General features: G+C 49.6%; 1 protein-coding gene across 2 annotated transcripts in view; it reads left to right on the top strand.

The window, feature by feature from the left end:
• Positions 1-24244, top strand: part of IntS2 (integrator complex subunit 2) — a 96451-nt gene that overhangs the window by 43084 nt on the left and 29123 nt on the right. For both annotated transcript variants that reach the window (XM_045745558.2, XM_045745559.2), the window contains exons 9-13: positions 3097-3245; positions 3471-3654; positions 6646-6803; positions 7439-7638; positions 19675-19824. In XM_045745558.2, coding sequence (XP_045601514.2) covers positions 3097-3245; positions 3471-3654; positions 6646-6803; positions 7439-7638; positions 19675-19824 — 841 coding nt within the window. The remainder of the gene's footprint in view (positions 1-3096; positions 3246-3470; positions 3655-6645; positions 6804-7438; positions 7639-19674; positions 19825-24244) is intronic.

The raw sequence follows: 24244 nt of genomic DNA, 5'->3' as shown, positions 1-24244 counted from the left end.
CTTCCTCGGGATGTCAGTGTGGGGTAGGTTCCTTTCCTTTTCTTTCGGCTGCTTTGGTCACTGAAGGACTTGCATACCCGTGGCCTGTTGGCTTCAGTCTTGCGATTCTTTTCCCTTCTCGAGCTGTCCTTGGACTGGTTTGAGGAGAACATGGAGGTACTTCACTTGGGGCCGCTCCTGGGTCTGGTGCGTTGGTCTTGGCGGCACTTTTTTTATTTTTTTTAAGCTGTTTGTGCCGATCCTGCGGGATGCAGTTTCACTGTTGTTTGCTTCCCGTCTTGCATGTTGGCAGGCAGCGTTTGCTTTCCTCTGTGGAATCCACTTGGGCCCTGGCCTTAAAATTTCTTTGCCTTTTTGCCCGTTGCTGTTTGCAGATTCTGTAGTTGTACAGTATCTACAGGCAGCTTCTTCTAGTTGCCGCCCTTTGTCGGAATTGTTGGTTCTCCAGGGGGCCCGTGGGTGGTCTTCCCCAGAAAGGTTGTGCCAGGGCTCCTGGGTTCATGCGGCAGTTGCTTGAGAGTTTGTTCAGGAGCCTGAACTTTGCCATGATGGTCTACCCGCCGGGTTGGGTTTGGCTTCATCGGCTGTTCTGGTTCCTTCAGGAACGTCCCTTCCACCTTTCTCGCAATCGTTGGGGCCCTTGCGTCGGTTGCTGCGTCACCGGCTTCCTCTTCAGGTTTTTCGGGGTTCTGTGCCTTGGCACCTATCCGAGCCCTCTCGCTCGATACGTTCACGGACAGGTTTTCTCTTGGGTGGGGCTTTGTGACCAGTGCTCACCAGGCCGGCCAGGGAAGGCAGGGTCTGTCCTTCCGTCGGACTCGCAGCACAGTGCGGGAGTTCGCGGCTGTGAGGATGTTGCCTCAGGGTGTGCGAGTTGCTCACGGATCGATGATCCGGCTCCATTCGGACTGCTTCCCGGTATTTCATTGCCTGAACCACAGGGGTTCGATGCAGTTGCAGTCCTTGACTCTTTGGGGCTGGTCGCTTCGGGTGACTCGTCTGCTGAGTTCTCGGGGCTTGGCTCTCCTGGCCATTCACGTGCGAGGGGTGTCCAACCTCCTGGTGGATGGCCTGTCTCTGTTCATTCCCCTGTCCACAGAATGGACGGTTAACGCCGACTCATTCAGTTAGCTCTGCCATATGTACAAGCTCCCGGAGGTGGACCTCTTCGCTGTCGGTGTGGTTGAGGCATCTCCCGGTACATGGGTTGCCCTTCTCCGACTACAAGGCTGTTGGGATCAATGCCGGCAGCCTTGTAGTCGGGGAAGTCCTTGTACAGATGGGGTTACCTGTACCTCTTTCCCCCGATTCTGCTGTTGCTCCAGGTCCTAGCTCGCTTGGGGACTAACCAAGGGTGAATTGTCCTTCTGGTTCCTTGGTGGCTGGCCCAGGCTTGGTTTGAGGCGCTGCTTGCTCGGTGTTCAAACTCTGGGGTCTTCCTCAGCTCCGCCTCTTTCAGCAGATTAGGCCAGTCCATTACATGGCTGGTTCGATCTTCTCCTCAAGTCTCCTTATCTGGTGTTTCTGTTGTGGGTCTATTGCTAATTGTATGGTGAGCATATGGTTTCCTTGATGGTGTCTCACCTTCGTGCTTCGTCTTGGCGGCAGTATGAAGTTTCCTGGTGGTCCTTCCGTTTCTGCAAGCTGTCTCGTGCATTCTTTCACCTCCGGCCTGCTCTGCCTGAGCCGTCCTGGTCGTTGGACAGGGTGCTCACTTTTCTCTTCTCCTCGATTTGTGGTGACCCCTTCGGTTCTGGATTGTTTGGCGAAGGCTCCTTTCTTGTTGGCATTGGCCTCTGGGGATCAGGTTGGGGAGCTTCATGCTCTCTTCCAGCACAGGGGTTTCTGCTCTTTTGGTCCTGGTGTTAGGTTTGTTCGTTTGCAGCATTCTCCTTCTTTTCTGGTGAAGAATGAGACTGCTGTTTTCCGGAGGGGTCCTTGGGTTGTTGGTGCTTGGTTGGTCAGGCTGGGCATGCACCTTGTGTTGTGTTCGGTTGCAGCTCTCCACTGTTACCAGCGTGCCACGGCCTCAGTGGCCGGGGACGCACTTTGGGTTGACCCGGTTTCCATTCTTTCCTGTTCCAGGGTTCGGGTCTTCCAGGTCGTCCGCCGGGTTATTCGGTCCAGCCAGCCTGCAGTCTATCCTTGTGCCCACAACATTCATAAGTTTGCTGCGCTGGCTGCTGTCTTCGGTAACATGTCTTCGGCTGACATTCGGGCACAGGGTTTTTGGAGGTTGAACAGGATCCTGGCCGCTCGCTACCTTGTCAACATTCCTGGGCCTAGTCGGTCCTGCGTCGCATTGGGTCTGCGGTTGCAGCCATTTGTCTCAACTTTGCGTTGAGGAGCATGGGCCGACCACCTCCCAGGTAAATCCCTCTTGTTTTTGTCTTTGGTTAAGTAGCTCCTGGGAGCCGAAGGGGGTTTCTCTAGAAAACCAGTTAAATGTAATGAAACGCTAGTTTTTCGGTGAGACCTGGAGGTTTCCCGGCAACCCTTTCTGCCTCCGATCAGCGTTTTTTCGCTTGTTTTTTGACATCCAGCCTAAGAACTGCAGGGTGGATAGCTGGCACGGGGGTCTGAGGTGCCCCTTTTTCCTCTTGGGGATGTGTTGGGGTTGCGCAGACAGCAGCACTGTGGCGTGGTGACATCATGCTCGTTTGCTCATTTGCTCGTTTTCATTTGGGTAGTTTTGTCCACTAGCTCAGCTTTCAAAAGCAATATTTTCACCAGAATAGGGATTTGTTTTGGGGCGCTTACCTTTCTGGGTTTTTGACCCAGTCGATGGCAGACACAGAATGCTTCCAACCACATGGGGGGTTTCTATAGGCCATTGTTCCTTGTGCCTCTCTGAGGGAGCCAGGTTCTGGTTCATGGTCTCTGGTAGGCCTAGAACTCTATGCATATTGATATTGACCCTAGGCCAGGGTCTAATACATTCATATCAGCCCGGATAGCTCCAGGAAGCCTTTGGGTCTCGCCCAGAAAATGGCATTTCATTACATTCACTGCTGTTTTTTTCCTTCACTTTTTTTTGGTCAACTTCCTTTTCAGTATTTTGGCTTCTTATTTATAAAGCTGTTTCTTTTCCTGCAGGTGGTCACTGCCCATGCTGTAAAGGTTCCAGTGACCTCTGGACTAAATGCCAACATTCCTGGATTTCTTCCAGTTCACTGTGTATATCATCAGCTAAAGAGTCGCATGTTCACCAAGCATAAAGTTCCAATTAAAGATTGGATTTACAAGTAAGTAGAAATGTTGATTCATAAATATATCTTCATATAGATTTCATGTTATATTCCAGAAATGGATAACAAGTTTTAATTCTGGGAGGGTTTGAAGTCATTTGTTTGATTACCTTGTAAGAAAATGTGAAGATGTTATGTGGTTAGGAATTATATGAATTGAGATGTGATGGACTCAGAACTGAAGTACACACTGCAATGTTTAAATTTGTTATCTGTTTACAGCCAGATATGTGCATCTTCAACTCCATTGCATCCTGTTATGCCTCAGCTAATTGAAGTTTATGTCAACTCCATCATATTGCCAGCCAGTAAGGGTGGATTAACTGATACCTTTAATGAGCCAATTTCAGAGGAGGAAATAATGGCTGTCTTTTCACAGTCCATTTTTACTGAAAAAGCTACAGAGGTAAATATAGTTTTCATCATTTCTGTACACATTAATTAGTCATTCATGAAGATTTATTGATAAATATCAGTGCATGGTAATATTATCCAGAATATATTTTGGTGCTTTTGCAGAATATTTTAATTTATTCATGAGGTTTATTACTAAACTTAGTTTTTTATATTATATGTAAACAGCATTGAAAATTACTTCATATGCAAAAATCTGGTATTGAGTGAAATGGAACATATCTTTTTGAGACAGTCTATTGGTTGCTCCCTTGAGCCATCAGCGTGTGTGTTCACATGCACACATTCTACCTGTCTAGTTCTAATGACTTGTTCAGCCAACGTGGCCAGTAACTTTTCAGATAATCTGGTCACATGGTTGGGGAAGGCTAAAGTGGTGAATCTAATCGGAGTCATTACAGAGATTAATTCATTATTATATAAAAGAACAACATTAGACTCAGCAAACTCCTTTCAAGTAAAAATTTAAATGAAATACTGTAACATCATTTATCACTGATAACTATAGGCTGAGAAAGGAGCTGCTGCCCCTAACTGCAACCAGGTGGCAGAACCACCACATCAGAGCAGAGTCAGTAGAGCCAACATCATTACTTGATGCCCAGGCCACCCATGCATGTGTGGGAAAGATGGGTCAGAAAGGCAGGAAAAAGGAACAATCGAGGGACTGTCTCAGAAAGGAACATTTAATTTCACTTGGTATCCTATGTCTGATCTGAGGCCTCTTCATTGCTGCCTTATGCCAACTCTAGTGATGAGAAAAATATCCAACTAATTAAAATGAAGGAAGCAGGGGACTTAAATAAGGACTGAAAAGTTTGAGATTGTTGAATGTGAGAGGAACTCGGGACCAAAAAACACCTGATCACAATCGCCAGGTATCACAGAAACAGGAGGCAAACAGGTCAATGGCTACTTTCAGAAGTAGGATGGGGCACAAAACTTGCTTTGGTGTCCCTAGACTGACACATTCACCTCCAAAATATAAAACTAGTACACGGTAAAGTTGGCTAGCCCAAAAATCAGCAAAGATTGATCTGGAGAAGGTCAGAGAAGCACGATCTCCTGTAGCAGGTATCCAAGCAATCACACAGAAAAGCTACTTAGCTATCCACCATTTAAAAGCATTACATGGAAAACCTGGAACCATTCTAACACCCTATCACAGACAAAGTTACCGAGTGACCAGACCCATGAAGAAGAAAACCCCTGGAAGGCAACACTGTCCCATCAAGAACAAAGCATTGAGGTAAGGACCTCGCTCCTTACCGTGGTGTCACCACACAACCACACAAAGTGAAGCAAATTCAGAGAAGCAAACACGAATAAACTGTGTTGAAGCTCAAGGAAATTCCTTGGACGAATACTAGGCACCCAGACCAGGATGCAGACAAGGGCAAGGTCCTTGCCACAGAACAAGTAGACTCATAATTTCTGAGCTGAACCTACTGAATCACAACAGGAGAAAGGAAAAGCAGGTCTTGGAGGACAACACACAGGACCATGTCTGAACTGAACAATCAACCCATTAGCCCCAGCTGAGGACCACTACTCCCAAGACTATGGACCTGGCCCATAGAGATATGGGCCAGGCCCAATGAGATAGGGAATATGGGCCCAATGAGATACCCAATTCATGGGCCTGACAGCTGAGTGGACAGCGCTTCGGATTCGTAGTCCTGAGGTTCTGGGTTCGAACCCCAGAAGAGGCGGAAACAAATGGGCTGAGTTTCTTTCACTCTGATGCTCCTGTTCACCTAGCAGTAAATAGGTACCTGGGAGTTAGACAGCTGCTATGGGCTGCTTCTTGGGGGTGTGTAACAAAAAGGCGGCCTGGTCAAGGACCAGGCCGCGGGGACGCTAAGCCCCGAAATCATCTCAAGAAACCTCAAGATAACTAGCGGAGGAGTGTTCCTTGAATCACTGTATAGTGAGTGTAGGCTTTGCATGCACAGCATGATTCTGTTGCACCCAGTCAAATTCTTCTCAATTATGGATGGGGGAAGAAAATGGCAGGCTATGGTGGAAATCGTAGAGGCCCAAGCCACGATAATAATAAAAATTGCTAAGCAGACCCTTAGCCCAAAGCCAAGCCACAAACTGGAAAGGGTACCAAGTTACAAAGAATGAGGCCAACATACAACTCAAATGCTCATTGGAACAGTACACAAAAGTCTTGATACAGGCTAGCACAGTACCTACAGGAATACCTGAAAGATTCAACGTAGAATTGAGCAATTCCAGCAAATGCCAAAGAAGATGAAGAGTTCCCAAACGGAATCCACACCTGATGACAGCAGTAATATGAATGAGGATACGCAACAACACCTCAGGGTTCTGGCACCACACATGCCACCATAGAACAGCGAGCCACACAGCTGCATAAACAAAGGGACTTGAGGACATGCCTAAGCTTAACCAAGCCCTATAGGATGAAAAGTCCACGAAAGGGCTCGCAATGTCTGCTATATTATCTGTAGATAATGTGATCTTCCTGTTTAGTTCCTCTTACACCACAAAAGAAAGTAAATTATTGTTGTTTACAGTGGATGGTATAATAGTCACTAACAAAGACTTAATATATCTTATATCTCCTAGCATAATTGAACTGTTAACCTTAGGGGGATGACACAACTTAAAAAATAGGTGACCTAATTTTAAAAAATATACTCTTATTGTCAGATGACCTCATTGGCAAGACCAAGTCTTGCCAATGTATTGAGGTGCCTTGGTTTTGCAGACTCCCTTTTCCATTAAATCAGAAAAGACCTTTGGTGGTCTCTTTTCCTTGCTGAGACCACCAAAGGTTCTGCTTTACTGCAGTCCATTCTATTGAGGTTTCACTGAACTGTATTTATGTTGTGTGTGTTCACTTGTTGATAATTCCTTACAGCAAGTGAGAAGGTATGTTACTATATGCTGTACTATACATTGTACTGATTTGATGTATCTTAACTAATTTACAATATTCTTCAATTGGCAGAATTCGACAACAGTTGCATCAAGGTCAGCAGCACCCTTTAGAAGTTTATCGACAAGAAAATCTGTGTTGCTAGAAAGGCCTTTGTCCATCCTCCACCAGTCCTGTGGATACACTGCGCCAGCTCAGTTGGCATCTCACTCATCTTCCCATGATACTAAGTAGGTCATCACACACAAGCATGATGCTTTATTTAACTTAAACAGAATATTATTATAGTGTAATATTGTTGTCTTGTATTGGATGTGGCTATGTTTTAGTCTTATGCTGTTATATAAATACAGTATGTTTGATTTAGTTATGTATTATTTGGATATGTTAGTTTTAAAATGCCTCCAAGTATGTATTTTGAATAATTTTGAATAATGCATGGGAGTTTCCCCAAGACTAGTGGAGGAGTGTTCCTTGAGCCACTGTGAAGTGATGCTTGGGAGATTCCTCAAGACTAGTGGAGGAGTGTTCCTTGAGCCACTGTGTAGTGATGCTTAGGAGATTTCTAAGACTAGTGGAGGAGTGTTCCTTGAGCCACTGTGTAGTGATGCTTGGGAGATTCCCAAGGCTAGTGAAGGAGTGTTCCTTGAGCCACTGTGTAGTGAGTGTATTGTTAAGATTGTTTGAGGGAAATGGAATGCTTTACAAGGCAATGATTTTTGTTTTGGTCTGAGATTATAGTGAAAGGTTTCATTGTAAATAAAAGCATTGCTAATAAATGGGTTTTAATAATTTTTTGTTGATGGCATTTCATCTGCCCCCTTGAATTCATACCAATCAAAAAATCATTCTTTTATCATTCCAGTGTGCCTGTTGCTTCAGTGATGACTTCTCAGTTGTTGCTGTTGTACTACTTGCTGTTGTATGAAGATGTACGCCTCAACAACACGCACCAGCTGCTTGTAAACAACCGACGAGTTCACTCATATTCCCCTCACTTGTTTGCGCAGTTGCCCATCAGATATTTGCTTTCACATGCACAAAAGGAACAAAGACTATACGCAGGTGTGTTGAACTTCATTGTGTATCACTTTTCACTAGCTTTTATTATCAATGATATATGCTATATAATTTTTAATAAAATATTAATGATATACAGTATTTAAAATAAAAGATGTGGTATGATTACAGTATAAATTATATAGACAGATATTTATTCAGTGGTACCTCAGAATACGAGTGTCCCTGTATACGAGTTTTTCGGAATACGAGCAGGATGTGCTTGGAAAATTTGCCTAGGAAGGCGAGGGCTGCCTCGGAACACGAGGGTGTTGATATACGTACAGGCCGACTAGTGCGTGGTGGCATGGCGATCGCGCCTCAGTTTACCAGTGTCTCGTGCCCAGTGACTATCCCGCCTGAATTCTTCACAAGGACTTAGTTTTTTTTTTTTTTATTGGCCATTTGAGCATAAAAGTTATTATATATCTTGCCATGGGTCTCAAGAAAGCCATTGGTAAGGTTCAACCTAAGAAAATAGCTGTGAGTAGAGGCAGTAGAGAATGTCCCTTCTTGATTCAGAAAATGTGTGAAGTATGGGAAGAACTGCAAAGTTTTGTTGAAAAAACTCTCCCAGATAAAGCTGTAGCAGGCCGTTGCATTGACCTTTTAAATGACAATGTGATGTCTTACTACAGACAAGTGTTAAAATGTAGGGAAAAACAAGTGTCTCTAGACAGATTCTTAGTAAGACAAAGAAGTCCTAGTGGTATGCAGGCAAAACGTGCCAGAGAGTACACACCAGTGAAGTCCTCACTGCCTCATGTTATAATGGAAGGGGACTCCCCTTCCAAACAGTAACACCTCTCCTCCTCCCTCCTCCTCACCATCTTCCATACGCCAACACCAGTCATCAGCAAGGGTAAGTAATAACTTGAACATAGTTTTGTAGGTTTATTTAGATGAATTAGGTATCAAATTTAGTTTGAAGTGAGGTTTTTGGGTAGTCAGGAACAGATTAATTCATTTCCCATTATTTCTTATGGGAAAATTAGCTTCGGATTATGAGTTGTCTCCAGGAACTGAATTAAACTCTTAAACTGAGGTACCACTGTATTTGTTATAAAGCCAATAATTCCATGTGCTGTTTTGTTAGAAAATACTTAAAAATAGTTTTTGTCCAAATTAATTTAGCATATCTTAAGGTCTTGCTGCACTGGTTGGAAGTGGTATTCAATGTGACTTCCAGATGATTTAGATTCTGCAGTTCCTTAGTGAAGGATTGCCATTACTCTACATATATGTGCTAAAAATGAAACAGACCATTATATTACCACGTGTCATGCCACATATTGTATATTCAGTAGAAATATATCTGAATTTGTTTAGTACAATACTAGTATTTATTGTTTTCTCATTACAGTAATAAAAGTGTTTCTTAGCTATGATACTCAGGCTGCACTCTAAGGCTAGATCCTACTTGCTACAAACATTTTTAAAACTAAATTTGTTAGGTCATTCTGTCATTAGGTCAAATTCTGTAGTTAGGCTACAGAAGCACTGGAGAATATTTTATTTAGTTCAAAGTGAAGACAGAAGTGCTTTCCATAAACCCAGCAACATTTCCTTAGGTGTGACCGGGTAACACAGAGATTACCAAGCTGTGACCTAACCTAACCACTACTAGGTAACTACCACTGACTGCCACCAAGGCCTGTTACACAAAGATGGGGAAATAGCAAGGGTAGCCAAGAGCTAAAAAATAAAAAAAATAAAAAAATGGAAACCAGTTCAAACCACACGTCATCACCCAAAAGAAATGAAATGCATGGCCACCCAAGTGTGTTCGTAAACAAGGACCAATAGTACAACTCCAATAGCAGCCTTATCATGGACCTTAGTGGTATTCGTGTAACTTTGCATGTGGAGGCATTGGCATGGAGTTCCTCGGGCCTCTGTATCTTGCCTCAGACTGTTTACAGAGAAGTTTCTGGTGGGAGCCCGAAGAGAAACTTGGTGTAAACTACTGCTCCCACTTGGCTTCTTGGAGTTTACTAGGCTGACATGCTAATGTCAGACTTTGGTATCAGTCATGTGTATGGAGTTCTGTAGGTCTTCCGGGGACCACGAGCCAGAACCTGGCCCCGTCATGAGAGGCATGGGGAAGTATTGGCCTATAGACACCCCCGTGAGGTTGGAAGCATTCTATGTCTGCCATCGATCCGGGTGAGGCACCCAGAAAGGTAAGCATCCCAAAACAAACTCCTATTCTTTTGAAAATATTGCTACCAAAAGCCAAACAAGTGGATAGAACTCCCCTAAGAGAAATGAGGCAAACGAGTATGACGTCACATGTCACCGCGCCGCTGTCTGCACAGCTCCCCCCTCCCTGGGAGGGGGAAAGGGAGCCTCAGACCCCCCATGCCGGCTATCCACCCATCAGTTCTAGGGCTGATGCTAGAGGCAATGGTTGTGTGCTCCGGCTCTGGTGGTTGTTTCAGCACTGTACCTAGTGTGTGGTGACTGTCTGCTAGGTGGTGTGTGAGCCTGGGAGTGATTCTCCAGTACTCGGGCTGCATGCACCTAGGGTTTCCTTCCCTAGGTGCCCTAGTAAGTACTGCCTTTGGGGCTTGGGGTTACCTTCCACAAGTTCCTTGGGTTCTGCCTGTGCTAGGCCATTTACTGCTTGGTTTTTGGCCGCCCTTTGTGTGCTGGGGTATTCTGTCTCCCTTGTTCGCCTTAGGGTGGGGGCAGTTTTGCGCTGGTAGGGGCACGGGGTACTGCGTAGCTTATTATTACCAATCATAGCGGCTGGCTCTGTTCCGCCTGGGTTCTCTGTCCTCTTGCAGTTTTTGTCTGCCTGGTGGGGGGGGGGGGGATCTGCCTTGGTTCTTGCCTCCTGTGTTCTGAGTACTCTTCCTTCTTCCGGTGGTTCCCCCTGCTGGGTCCCCGTGAGTGTACACGTCCCTAGGGTTCAGTTTTTAGAAGGTTATTTGGTATACTTGGGTGCTGGTTAGCAGTACCCTGCCTGGGATTACCTGGGCGTGAGTTACATTAAACGCTCAGGACCCTGGGAATCCCCTTGGGGGGGCGCGTGGGTCCGATGGATGTGTTCCCGGAGTTTCCCCCCTCGCTTCGTGCGAGTTCGAGGGTTGCTCGGTCCCCTTGATTCTGGGTGACCCTCACGGTTCTGCCTCCGTCTGCTGCCTGTGGGGTCGGTGACACCTTCGACACAGAGTCCTGCGAGTTTCATTGCTTGTTTGTGACTCGGTTACCCGGTCTTATGCTGACTATGCGGGTGCAGGCAACACGGGCGTTGCACACTGAGTTCAGGTGGTGACAATACGCTGGGTTGTTTGCTCCCCGGAAGCCCCGAGGCTGCCCCAGTTTTGGTTGTTGTGATGGGGCTTGGGGGTGTTGGTTGCTTCGGTTTTGTTCCTTCCTCGCCCCCTTGTCTTTTCCCTGTTGTGGTTTAGTGTAGTCCACCCCCCTTCCTCCCTGCATTCAGATCCTTTTCATCTGTGGGGTCGGGGTGGGGTTTCGAGGGTCTAGTTTTCTAGTCAATTTTGTGTTTTTTCATCAGCTCGCGACTCACATCTGGCATCCCTGCCTGCGCATGTGCCATGGTGGTTTGTTTTGGTGTGGGCAGTGTGCACGTGTGCTGGTGTTCTGCGTCCTTTCTCTCGGGTGCTTCGCCTCTCACTCTTCTCAATTCTCCAGTCCGTGCCCTGTGGCTACTGGGGGTGTTCTGGTTTGCCACTATGGGGAGAATGCCGGGTTTTCCCTGTGTATGGGTGTGGGGCTCTACCTTCGTCTCTCTCCTACTCTTCTCCTGCATGTGCAGCTTTGCCTTCTTTCACTGGCGGTGCTCCCAACATCTTCTCGGCTATGTTGTGTTGTGACACGTTCGGGCCTACATTCTACAGGTGAGTTTCTGCGGTCTGGTGTCTCTTTCAGCTGGGTGCTGGTTTGTGATTCTTGGCTACGAATATACGAACATCAGAACACAGGTGACTGCAGCAGGCCTCTTGGGCCGTACGAGGCAGCTCCTATTTGTACCCATCCCGTTCCACTCTTATGCATATACAGCCCATGCTTGAGTCTGGCACTGGGCCCCACCTCCGCCAGTTTACAAGGTATGATGGTGGGGGTGTATGTTATGGGGTTCATATTACTGTGTCAGGATGTTGTGAGGTGACATTTTGCTGCAGTTTTCTTACTGTGGTTGCATGTTGGGGATTGGTTGTGGAGTTTTGTTTGGCCCGTCTTGCAGTGCTTGGCTTAACCCTTCCGTATACATTGGTTTCTCTGTGCTTCCCTAGTTGTGTTTGTGGGAGTTGAGCTCTGGCTTTTTGGTCCCGCTTCTCATCTGTCATTCGCTGATGTGAGGGATCCTGTGCCTGCTGGGCTCTCTTGTGTCTCCGCTGGTAGCTGTGTGTGGTGTCATCCACCACCACATTGCTTCCTCATGCGTTCCGTTTGTCTCCTTCTCTGCCACTGCTTCCTTCTTTCCGGCGTTTCTCTGGCTCATTGAGCTCTCCTTCCACCGGTGTCCCCTGGTGCGTGTGCCCCTGGGGTCCTGTAGTCGATCTTTCTCTACTCTATTGATTCCTTTGCGAATCTGGAATGTGGTGATCTTGTCCTTGTCACTCGTACTCCTTGGTTCAGGTACTAGTCGGGTGGCATGCCTTTGTACCTTTCATTCCATTTACTACACATTGTTGTGTGTTTTGTTTGTGCCTTCCCTGGCTTCCCTTGCCTGTTGGCATTTTCCAGTCTCATGGTGTCTCTTCTCTGGTGTTTCGCGTTGGGGCTGTCGTCTTCCGATCTCCTGGTAGTCTCGCTGGCGTTGGGAAGTTTTTCTGTACGGCAGGCGTTCCATCTCCTCCTTTGCTGGCTTGGGTTTCCGGCTCTACTGGCTCCGTGGTTGCACCCAAGATCTTCTTGCGGCTCTGCCTCTTCCTAGGCTCGATTGGCTCATGAGGGTGCTGGTTCGGTTCTTCCTCGAGTCTCTCGCCTTCTGTTGGTGGACAGGTTTCGTTCAAGGTGTCCCACCTGCGTGCTTCTTCTTGGCGGCAATGTGGGGGTTTTATGGTGGTCCTTCCTTTTCCTTCTGTCCATTCTTTGGTAGCTACGTTGGTTGGTGTGGTCGTATCCTTCTCTTGTGGAGATTCGGGGCCGTCATCTTGCCCTATACTGTCCCCTCGTATCCTGCAGTGCTGGCAGAGCACCTTCAGCTTGCTTTCGGTATTGGTGTTACGTCTGTGCCGTTTCACAAGCTGTCTCAGTGCGTGGTTCACCTCTGGCCTGCTCATGCGCAGTCTGCGCCGTCCTGGTATTTAGGACAGTGTACTCTTTTTTTTTTTTCTTTTCTTCTCCACAGTTTGTTGTGGCCCTTCGGTTCGGGATTGTTTCTCTGAGGCTCTTTTTCTGTTGGCGTTGGCCTCTAGGCGTCGAGTCGGTATTCAAATTCAATAAAATTTGCCTAACATATCAATAAACACTTGCTACGGCCGCTGGGCACACGACCAACTAAAGGCAATCACTGTTAACTGGTTAAAATGTGCTTACCACAAAATTGTTTCCTGCGAGGGCACTCACTCGCTGACGCTTGACCAGGGCGCTCACACGGCTACTCACAAAAATGTTTCAGGACGGCTTCACAACTCTTCCTGCTGTCCAGGACTTGAGCCCACATGTTTTCAGACTGATTCCACAGCTGAAACAGTCTGCACACTTGCTTCCTGTAGAAGGTATATCAACCAGGGGGTTCTTCTCTAACAGGAGCTCAACGGAGAGTGACTTCCCCTCACGATTTCTGGTGCTCAAGTGAGGTCACCGTCCTCAGAAGGTGAGCCTCGCACCCCCAGTAAATTCTCCACATCTCATGACCGGTCCATTTATTTATATTCTTATTCACTGCCCTTACTCTTATTCTATTTATCAAATTCAATCGAGTGTTCACCATATAAATATCCAAGTCTATATCTCCTTAACCTCTTAGTTAGGTCAGGCCTGGCAGAATAACTTTCAGTGGGAGACTCATTTCTCCTGCAGCCTGAGATCATAACACTGCACAAACCTCTCCCCCCCCCCTCCATCTACCTGGAAGGGGGAAGGGGAAGTCCCAGGCCCTCGCGCCTGTGCTCCAACCGGCAGTTCTTGGCTGATGTGATACTAGCAGGTCATGTGCCTCTGGCTCTTCTTTCTATTCCAGTTACTTGTGCCATTGTTCTCCTCTGTAGGCCTAGAACTCCATGCACATTAACTGATGCCAAAGTCTAATACAGTGAAACCTCAAAGTGACGAGCGGCTCCATCGAGCATTTCGAGTAACGAGTGAGCCACTCGGCAAAAAAGTTTGTCTAGATTGACTTTCATCCCAATATTTTCAGAAATGGATTTTAGAGCAGTTTTCTTTTAAAAGAAGAACATTTTGTTGATAAGGGGAATAGCTCCTATTAACTAGAACTGAGGGATAATGCAGTAATAAAGAGATGCAAGCACCTGTCCGATGCACAAAGAAGAATATTAGTTAGAATTACCCACAAAGTGGACTATGCAGCTGGTGCCTTTATAGCATTGCTGAGTAATACATAATAACACAAATAATAATGAGTAAGTATGTTATTATGCTCTATTTTGCTATATATCATGCAAATATATTGTCCAATGGTAATACCAGTTACTTTCACCAATGTCCACAATTTTTCTGGGGAAAGCCAAACAACGAGCCAAAACCGGGGCCCCCTCAGAAGAGGCACAAGGAGCAATGGCCTATAGAAACCACCCCCCTGCCCCTGTGGTTGGGAGCATTCTATGTCTGCCACAGAAAGGTAGGTGCCCCAAAACAAACCCCTATTCTGGTAAAACTATTGCTACCGAAAGGCAAACAAGTAGACAGAACTCCCCAAACGAAAATTAGCAAACGAGCATGACGTCCACCATGTTGCCACACGCTGCCGTCTGCGCAACCCTTTCCCCCTCCCCGGGAGAGGGAAGGGGGAGCCCCAGACCTCTCGCGCCGGCGACCCAATACTAGTTCTTGGATGATGGGTCTGGTGTCATCATGTGCCTCTGGCTCCAGAATTCCTTTTGTCTCAGTTCTGTATCTGGTGGCAGTGGGCTGTCTCTCCAGGAGTTGTGTGTGAGCCAGGAGTGATATTCCAAGGTACTCGGGCTGCATGCGCCCTAAGGCTGCCTTTCCCCTTGGTGCCCGGTAAGTACTGCCCTTGGGGCCTCCTTCCACAAGTCACCTTGGGATCTGCTCCCGTGGTACTGCTCAGTACTGGGCCACCCTTGAGGTCTGCTGGGGTTTTCTGGCCCTTGTGAGGCCCTGGGTAGGGGGTGTTTTTCGTCACTGGTAGGGGCGCAGGGTACTGCACAGCTAGTCATCTAACATTATAGCGGCTGGCTCTGTTCCGCCCGGGTACATTCTCCTCTTGTGTGGGTTTTTCTATTGTTTTTGTTTTCTGCCTGGTGAGAGGGTCTCCCCTGTTATTCCCTTCCCTGGTCGAGATTTACGTTTTTATATTGTTTTGGTGACGTCTCCTGCTAGGCCCCCGTGAGTGGACACATCCCGGGGGTTTAGCTTTTAGAGGTTTGTTTGGTAGACTTGGGCGTCAGTTTGCAGTACCCTGCCTGGGCTTCCCTTAGCGTGACACCAAGGGTAAGGGCCCCTGGGAAACCCCGTAGGGGCTACGTGGCCCGATGGCTGTGACCCCTGGGTCCCCCCCTCGCGTCTTGCGAGGTTGAAGGTTGCTCTGTCCCCTTGTCTCAGGGTGACATTTACCAGTTTTGCATCTGCCATGCTGCCTGTTGGGTTGGTGATTCCTTTGACCCGGAGTCGTGCGACGTTTGTTGTCTGTTTGTGCTCCAGTTCACCCACGTCTGTGATACTGATATGAGGGTGCAGGCAGCAGCCGCATTGCATGCTAGGTTTAGGTTGCTGCAACGCACTAGGTTACTAGCGGCCCCGGATGCCCCGAGACTGCCCTATTTTGGTTATAGGGACCCGGACTTGGGGGTGGGGGTCACTTCTGCTCTTGTTCCGTCTGCCCCTCTTAGTCCTTCCCCTTCTGTTGTACATTCGGTTCCTTCCCCCTTGCTTCCCAGCCCCGAAACATCTGAGGGTTTCTGGGTCGGAGCAAGGTTTAGTTGGTGTCGAGATTCGTGCGGTCTCGGGGGAGTCCCCTTCTGGGGTTGTGGCGGTGTCATTCGAGCTTGGTCTTCCTGCCGGAGCTTCTGGGTCTGACCAGTGGGCCCCCTTTGTTCCTGCTTTTGCGGCTGCTCCCGCTTCTTCTTTAGGGGCGGGAGATTTGGAGGACGGCTCGACCCCGGGTCCCCTCGGTGGGGTTCTTGGGGCAGAGGAGGGGTTAACTTGGGGGCCTTGGGCCTCGTTGGACTCCGCCTGGGTTTTCTACACTCTGAGCAGGGCTTAGTGTTACAGGGTGAGGGGTTCTCTTTCGATCCCTCCTCTTACGAATTGGATTTGGTGTCTACCCCTCCCTGGGCTCGGTTCCGTGATCCTGTGGGTTCTTCAGTTCCATCTTTCCAGAGGTTTTTGGCCTCCCACTTTCCGTCAAAGGATTTGCCGGTGGCCATTGCAGCTTACCTCCTATGCGACCCGGATTATGCCTTCGTGATGGATCCGCGCTCCTTCGTGTACAGTTCAGTTTGTCCGTACTGGATTCGTTATGAGGTTCTGGAGTCGTCCTGGTTGGCAGACTGCCCTCTCTTTTGTTGGAGGTTTGGCGCATGTTCTGTCGGTCCCACACGCTTGAGTGGCGGGAGGTTCCTACTGCGTTACAGGTTTTCCTGGGCGGCGAATTTGAGCACCTCAGTGCGTGTTTGTTCGCTCCTGCCTTTCCGCGGGAGGTGGGCGTTATGCAGATTCATGTTCAGGTTCCTTCCCTTTCGGCTGCTTTGGTGGCGGAAGATTTGCGTACTCAGGGTCTGCTGGCTGCAGCTCTGCATTTTCTTTTCCCTTCTCAAGCTATCCTCAGATTGGCTTTATTTTGATGTGGGAGCACAGGAGGGCCACCACGGGTTCGAGTGCATTGCTCGCTGCTGTGCAGTCGTCGTCTGCTTTGTTGAAGCTGTTTGCGCCGATCCTGAAGGATGCGGTTTCGCGGTTTTATGCTTCTCGCTTCGTGTGTACGGCACGCGGTGCTTGCTTCTTCCTTGGAATCTGCTTGGGCCCTAGCACTTAGGTTATCTTCTCCTTTTTGTCCGTTGTTGTTTGCAGAGTCTGCTGTGGTGCAGTATCTGCAGGTGGCTTCGATTAGTTGTAGGCCGATGTCGAACTTGTTGGTTCTCTGGGGGGATCGTGGGAGGTCTTCCCATAAAGTTCCAGAACTCGGGGTTCGGTCCGTCGTGGTAGGCCAGTGGTGTCAGATTCGGGGCTGGCGAAGCCTTCAGTTCCATCTGTTTCTACTCGGCGTGGGGCTCGCCCTGTGTGCCGTTTAGGTTTTCGTAAGGTGTGTCAGCCCTTTTGCGGTTCGCCCCGTTGACGGGGCAATGGGGGGGAGGGGGAGGCTAGCGCTATTCTCTTGCACATAATCCCACGATATGTGGGCTTTTCGGGTCGTTTCGTGCGTCCTGTAGTGGCGTTGGGCGGCTTCTCCTCCCTCGGGGGGTTTGGGGCTTGCGAGGCAGGCCTCCTCTCCTGCGCTCTGTCAAGTCATCTCGGAGTGGGTTTGCTTGGGCGTGGTCGAAACGACTTCGTCCCTCCCGTGGGTTTCCCGCCTGTTCCCAGACCTCCTGTTCATTCTGGACTTGTCCCGTCTGAACCCGTTGGTTTTTTGCCCCTCCTTCAGGATGACTACTCTATCCCAGGTCTGTCTTCTCTTCGAGCTGGGCGCTTGGATGGTGTCCCTTTACCTCAAGGACGCGTATTGGCACGTTCCGGTTCATCCGGTGTTCAGGGACTGGCTCGGTTTTGTTGTGGGGCGTCAAGCTTACCGCTTTCGTTGCCTGTCCTTCAGCTTGAATCTGACGCCTTGAGTGTTTAATTGCCTTACTCAGGTCGTGGTGGCCCGGCTGCGTCTTTTAGGTGTGCGGGTTCTGGCCTACCTCAACGACTGACTGGTTTGGGCTCCCAGCCGGTCCGCGTGTCTGCTAGCCAGGGACTTTGTTCTTTCCCACCTCGCCGGATTTGGGTTCCTGGTGAACTGGAGGAAATCCGATCTGGTTCCCTCCCAGATTCAGTCTTGGCGGTCTGCCCAGCCTTGGTTTCAGGCGCTGCTTGCTCGGTGTCCGAACCCAAGGGTCTTCCCGCGTCTCTGCCCCTTTCAGCAGACTGGGCCAGTCCAGTAAGAGGGTGGTTCGGTCTTCTCCTCGAGTCTTCGCGTCTGGAGTTTTTGACTCGAGTTTATCATTACTGTACTTGTATGGTGCGCAGGTGGCTTTGTTGTTGGTCTCCCACCTGTATACTTCATCTTGGCGGCAGTATGAAGTTACCTTGCGGTCCTTCCATTTTTTCCTATCACTGTGTAGGTGTTCTTTGGTCTCTGATAAGGTTGTCTTGTCCTTTCTTTCTTGGTTATTCCAGGACCGTCATCTTATGCCTTGTATTGTGCAGCATTGGCGGAGCCGCTTCAGCTTGCTTTCGGTGTTGATGTTACTTCTGCTCCATTCCGCAAGCTGTCTCGTGCGCCACCTGAGCCGTCCTGGTCCTTGGACCAGGTGCTCTCGTTTCTCTCTTCTCAGTTTGTTGTGGCCCCTTCTGTTTCGGATTGTTTTTTCAAGGCTCTTTTCCTGTTGGCATTGGCCTCTGGGGGTCGGGTGGGCGAGCTTCATGCTCTCCTCTGGCGCAGGGGTTTCTGCTCTTTTGGTCCTGGGGGGCGTTTTGTTCACTTGCAGCCGTCTTCTTCTTTTCTAGCCATGAATTAGACGACTGCGTTCCAGAGGGAGCCTTAGGTCGTTGATGCTTGATTGGTCAGGCCGGGGGTGCAGTGCTACTGGTGCAGTGCTGGTGGAGTTCCTCCAGATTGCGCTTGGGGTGGATGTCACTTCTGCTCTCTTCCATTAGCTTTCTCATGCATTTTTCCACCTCCGGCCTGCCCATGCATCGCCTGTGTTGTCCTGGTCTTTGGACCAGATGCTCTCTTTTCTCTATTCCCCTTGGTTTCTAGTGGTCCCTTCGGTTCATGTTTGCTTTCCGTAAGCTTTCTTTTGTTGGCTTTGGCCTCTGGAGGTTGGTTTGGTTTCTAGTGGTCCCTTCGGTTCATGTTTGCTTTCCGTAAGCTTTCTTTTGTTGGCTTTGGCCTCTGGAGGTTGGTTTGGTGAGCTTCCTGATCTCTTTGTCCTGGTGGACGTTTTGTTTGTTTGTAGTTGTCTCCTTCTTTTACGGCAGAGATTGGGGCGGCAGACTTCCAGAGGGGTCCGTGGGTTTTTGCTGCTTAGTTGGTCAGACCGAGGGTGCATCATGTTTTGTGTCTGGTTGCGTCTTTACGTCATACCTGGGCACCTCGGGTTCTGAGTCCGGGGGGGCCCACTTTGGGTTGATCCAATGTCGCTCGTTCCCTGTTCCGGGGCTCAGGTTTCTCAGGTCTCCTTCGGCTATCCTCGTGCCCATGATGTTCAGAGGTTTGCGGCTCTTGCGACTGTGTTTGGGATCATATCTTTGGCTGATGTTAGGGCACAGGGGTTTTTGAGGTCGTACAGGGTCCTGGCTGCCCGTTATCTCATGACCATTCCTGGTCCTCAGCAGTTGTGTCTGGGAGCCACCCTCTGGCCTTGGGCTGTCGGTTGCAGCCAGTGATCCCATCTTCATCATGAGATGTGCGGTGTGGACTAATATAATTAATATTAGACTTATAGCTCCAGGGATCCTCCTGGGCTCACCCAAAAAAATGGCATTTCATTACATTCAACACTGGGTTTTTTTCGGTTTCATATTGTTCTCTGATCCCCAAGCTCCCATTGCCTCATAAAGAGAGCCAGATTCTGGTCCAGACTTCCAGTAAGCAAGAATGAGTTTGAAAAGTCTGGTGCAACTTCCTAAGGCTTGGCTGGGCTGGAGTAGTTCTTAGCTTGATGAGCTATTAAGGGCACCACGAAGAAATGACAATTTATTAAAATCAGTGTTTTATTTTTACAGGTCTGTTTTCCCCTCTGGTGAAATTGTTGGTGAGTCATTATCCACAGCTCTGTTTGGTGGAAGACTGGTTGTACCAAAGTCCCTCAGCTAATTCTAGCCTTGGCATCCTACCTCCAAAAGTTCCACTGGACCTTCAATCTGTAACTAAAGGTTAGTTCTTGTTCTTTTTTAGATATGTACACCATACAACTGCTTCATATTCTAATTTTGTTTCTATTACTTATTTTTCTGGGGGGGGTGGGAACCCCTTCGGCTTCCCGGAGCTTATCCAGGCTGATATGGCTATGTTAGACTTTGGCATCAGTCAGTATGAATGGAGTTCTTAGGCCTACTGGAGACCAAGCCAGAACCTGGCCCCCTCAGAGAGGCACGAGGAACAATGGCCTATAGAAACCCCATGTGGTTGGAAACATTCTATATCTGCCATCAACCGGGTCAGGCACCCAGAAAGGTAAGCATCCCAAAACAAACCCCTATTCTGGTTAAGAAATTGCTACTGAAAGCCGAGCTAAGTGGACGGAACTCCCCCCTATAAACGAGCATGACGTCATCACATCGCCGTTTGTGCAGCTCCTCTCTTCCCGGGAGGGTGAAGGGGGAGCCCCAAACCCCTCGTGCTGGCTACCCAAAACCCCAGTTCTGAGGCTGATGTGATAAGCTGAAGTCATGTGCTCCTGTTTTGTCTCCAGCTCTGTACCTAGTGGTGTGGGGACTGTTCCTTGTGGGTGCACAGGCCAGGAGTAATTCTACAGTATTCGAGCTGCATGCGCCTAGGGGCTACCTTCCCTAGGTGCCCAGTAAGTACTGCCCTTGGGGCATGGGGCCACCTTCCACAAGGATGTGGAGGCGCTTGGGGTGGTTCCTGGATCTGGTGCCTTGGTCTCGGCAGCGCGTGTGTCGTCTGCACAGCTTGAGCAGTTTGCGCCAATCCTGCAGGATGCGGTGTCACAGTTTTCACTTTACGTCTCGCATGTCGGCAGGTGGTGCTCGCTTCCTTGTTGGAATCTGCCTGGCTGTTTGGTTTTAATCGCCATATTGTCCCTTGTTGTTTGCGGAGTCTGAGGTTTGGCCAGTTTCTGCAAGCAGCATCTTCTAGATGTTGTCTGTTGTCAGACTTGTTGATCCTTTGGGGGTCTGGGGGGGGGGTTCATCCCAGAAGTTCCTACCATGACGTTCCTCTTGTCATGGTAGGCAGCTGGTTCCAGTTTCTGGGTCGGCAAAACCTTCGGACCCGTCTTTGTCTGGTCGGCGCAGTGTTTGCTCTGTGCATAAGTCAGGTTCTCGTAAGGGGCGTTGGCCCTTTCGCGGTTCACCCCATTGACAGGGCGATGGGGGGGGGGCTCGCTCTGTTCACTCACTCCTGGTTTCACGATTCATGAGCTTTTTTGGGTCGTTTCCGATGGCCTACAGTGGTGTTGGGCGGTCGGTACGCTTGGGCGTGGTCGAAACGACAATGTTCCTCAGGTGGGTTTCCAGTCTGTTCCTGGTCCTGAAATGGGACTGCGGACTTGCGGTTCATTCTGGACTTGTCCCGTCTGAACACTTGAGTCTTTTGCCCCACTTTTCGGATGATTACTATGTCCCAGGTCCGGCCTCTGTTGAAGCTGGGTGCTTGGATAGTGTCTCTGGACCTCCGGGACATGTATTGGGACGTTCCGATTCGTCCGCGGTTCAGAGGTTGGCTCGGGTTTGTTGTGGGGCATTCTCGGTTACTGCTTTCTTTGTCTCCCATTCGGGTCAAACCTGGCACCTTGTGGGTTCACACTGCCTTTCCCGGATCATGGTGGCCCGTCTGCGTCTCTTCAGTCGTCGGGCGCTGGCCTACCTCGATGACTGGCTGGTCTGGGCTCCCAGCCAGTCCGCGTGTCTTCTCGCTAGGAATTTGGTTCTTTCCCAGCTCACCAGGTTCAGGTTCCTGGTGAACTGGCAGAAGTTCCATCTGGTTCCCTCTCAGGTTCAGACTTGGCTGGGTCTTGTGTGGGACTCTTGGACCGCTTCCTTGTCTCTCCCTCCAGTGTCTCTGCTTCAGCTGCGCTCCTGCTTTCACTTGTTTCTGGGGGCTCCTGGGTCACTCGGAGGTTGCTCGAGGGTTTGTGCAGGAGCCTAAACTTTGCCGTGATGGTCTACCATCACGGGTACCGAGTCTGGTTTGGCTTCCTCGGCTGATCTGATTTGTTCGGGGACATCCCTTCCGACTCTCTCGCGACTGCTGGGTTCGGCTCTCAGGGGGCCTTGCGTTGCCAGGCTTCCTCTTGGGTTTTTCTGGGTTCATTGCCTTGGCACCTACCCTAAGCCCTTGCTTGATGTGTTCTCGGACATGTCGTCTCTTGACTGGGGCTTTGTGACCAGTTCCTCACCAGGCCAGGCCAGGGGTAGTGGGGTCCATCTTTCTATCGAGCCTACAGCACAGTGCGGGAGTTCGCAGAGGTGTGACTGTCGCTTCGGAGGATTTGGGGTCACTCATGGATTGATGATCGAGCTCCATTTGAAACTACTCCCCGGTGGATCATTGCCTGAACCGAGGGGGTTCGATGCGGTCCTTGGCTCTTTGGCGTTGGTCACTCCAGGTGACTTGTCTGCTGAGTTCTCAGGGTTTGGCTCTCATGGCAGTTCACATGCGGGGAGTGTCCAACGTCTTGGCCGACGGCCTGTCTCTTTTTTTTTTTTTTTTTTAGATATATACAAGAGTTGTTACATTCATGTACAGCCACTAGTACGTGTAGCATTTCGGGCAGGTCCCTGGAATACGATCCCCACCGCGAAGAATCGTTGTTACAACCAAGTACCCATTTTACTGTTGAGTTAAACAGAGGCTACAGTTAAGGATTTGCGCCCAGTAAATCCTCCCCGGCCAGGATACGAACCCATGACAAAGCGGTCGCAGAACGCCAGGCGAGTGTGTTACCACTACACCACGGAGACTGGTCACATTTTGTTTCCCGCTCCACGGAATGAACTGTCGACGCCGACTTCTTCAGTTGGCTTTGCCAGACGTTTGGTCGCCCCGAGGTGGACCTCTTCACATCGGCGTGGTTGAGGCACCTTCCCCTGTATGTGGCGCCCTTCCCCGACTGCAAGGCTGTCGGGGTTGATGTCTTTCGGCAGGACACTGGTCGAGGTAGGGGGTTCCTGTACCTCTTTCCCCCGATTCAGCTATTGCTCCAGGTCCTGACTCGCTTGGAGTCTTACCAGGGGAGAGTTGTCCTCTTGGCCCTGTGGTGACTGGCCCAGCCGTGGTTTCAGGTGCTGCTTGCTCAGTGTTCGAACCCGGAGGCTTTCCCGCGGCTCCACCTCTTCCAGCAGATCAGACCGGAACATCACGTAGCTGGTTCGATCTTCTCCTCGAGTCTTCACGTATGGTATGTTTGACTCGAGTTTATCATCATCTCTATGGTGATCAGGTGGTTTCCTTGTTAGTATCCCACCTACGGGCTTCGTCTCGGTGGCAGTATGAAGTTTCCTGGTGGTTCTTCCGTTTCTTCTTGCGTCTTTGTCGTTGTACTTTGCTTTCTGTTATGGTGGTGTTGCCCTTTCTCTCATGGTTGTTCCAGGACCGTCACCTAATGCCTAACACTGTTGCCTCGTATCGTGCAGCACTGGCGGAGCCGCTTCAGCTTGCTTTCGGTATTGATGTTACTTCTGCGCCGTTTCGCAAGCTGTCTCATGCGTTGTTTCACCTCCGGCCTGCTCATGAGCTACCTGAGCCATCCTGGTCGTTGCACAGAGTGCTCTCTATTCTTTCTTCTCCTCGGTTTGTTGTGGCCCCTTTGGTTCTGGAGTGTTTCTCCAAGGCTCTTTTTCTGTTGGCATTGGCCTTTTGGGGTTGTGTAGGGAAGCTTCATGCTCTCCTCTGGCGCAGGGGTTTCTGCTCCTTTGGTCTTCGTGATTTTTTCCGTCTGCAGCCGTCTCCTTCTTTTCTGGGGAATGAGACTGCTGCTTTCAGGAGGGGTTACCTTACCTTGAGGTGCTTCCGGGGCTTAGTGTCCCCACGGCCCGGTCGTCGACCAGGCCTCCTGGTTGCTGGACTGATCAACCAGGCTGTTAGATGCGGCTGCTCGCGGGGTCCCTGGGTTGTTGATGCATAGTTGGTTAGGCTGAGGGTGCATCATGTTTTGTGTCTGTTTGTAGCTCTTCGCCGTTATTTGCATGCCACGGCTTTTGTGTCCGGGAACACGCTTTGGGTTGATCCAGTTTCCCTTCTTCCCTGTTCACGGTGGTGCGGGTCTCCCAGGTCGTCCGTGGAGTTATTAAGGGTAGCCAGCCTGCGGTCTATCCCCATGCCCATGACGTTCGTAAGTTCACTGCTCTTGCTGCCTTCTTTGGCAACATGTCCTGGGCTGATATTCGGGGGCGGGGATTTTGGTGGTCGAACTGGGTCCTGGCTGCCCGTTACCTTGTGAATGTTCCGGGAGCCCAGTCGGGCGTCCGTCACTTTGGTATGTCGGTTACAGCCAGTTGTCTCGACTTCGAGTTGAGGAGTGAGCAACGACTGCCTCCTGGGTAAGTCCCTATTAAAATTTTCCTCTGTGGGTAGTTAGCTCCGAGGAGCCGAAGGGGCTCCCCCCAGAAA

Source organism: Procambarus clarkii, chromosome 16 (genome assembly GCF_040958095.1).
Source record: "Procambarus clarkii isolate CNS0578487 chromosome 16, FALCON_Pclarkii_2.0, whole genome shotgun sequence".
In the NCBI taxonomy this organism is placed as follows: domain Eukaryota; kingdom Metazoa; phylum Arthropoda; class Malacostraca; order Decapoda; family Cambaridae; genus Procambarus; species Procambarus clarkii.
Note: the sequence above shows the minus strand (reverse complement) of the source record. Positions and strands in the feature narration are given on the sequence as shown.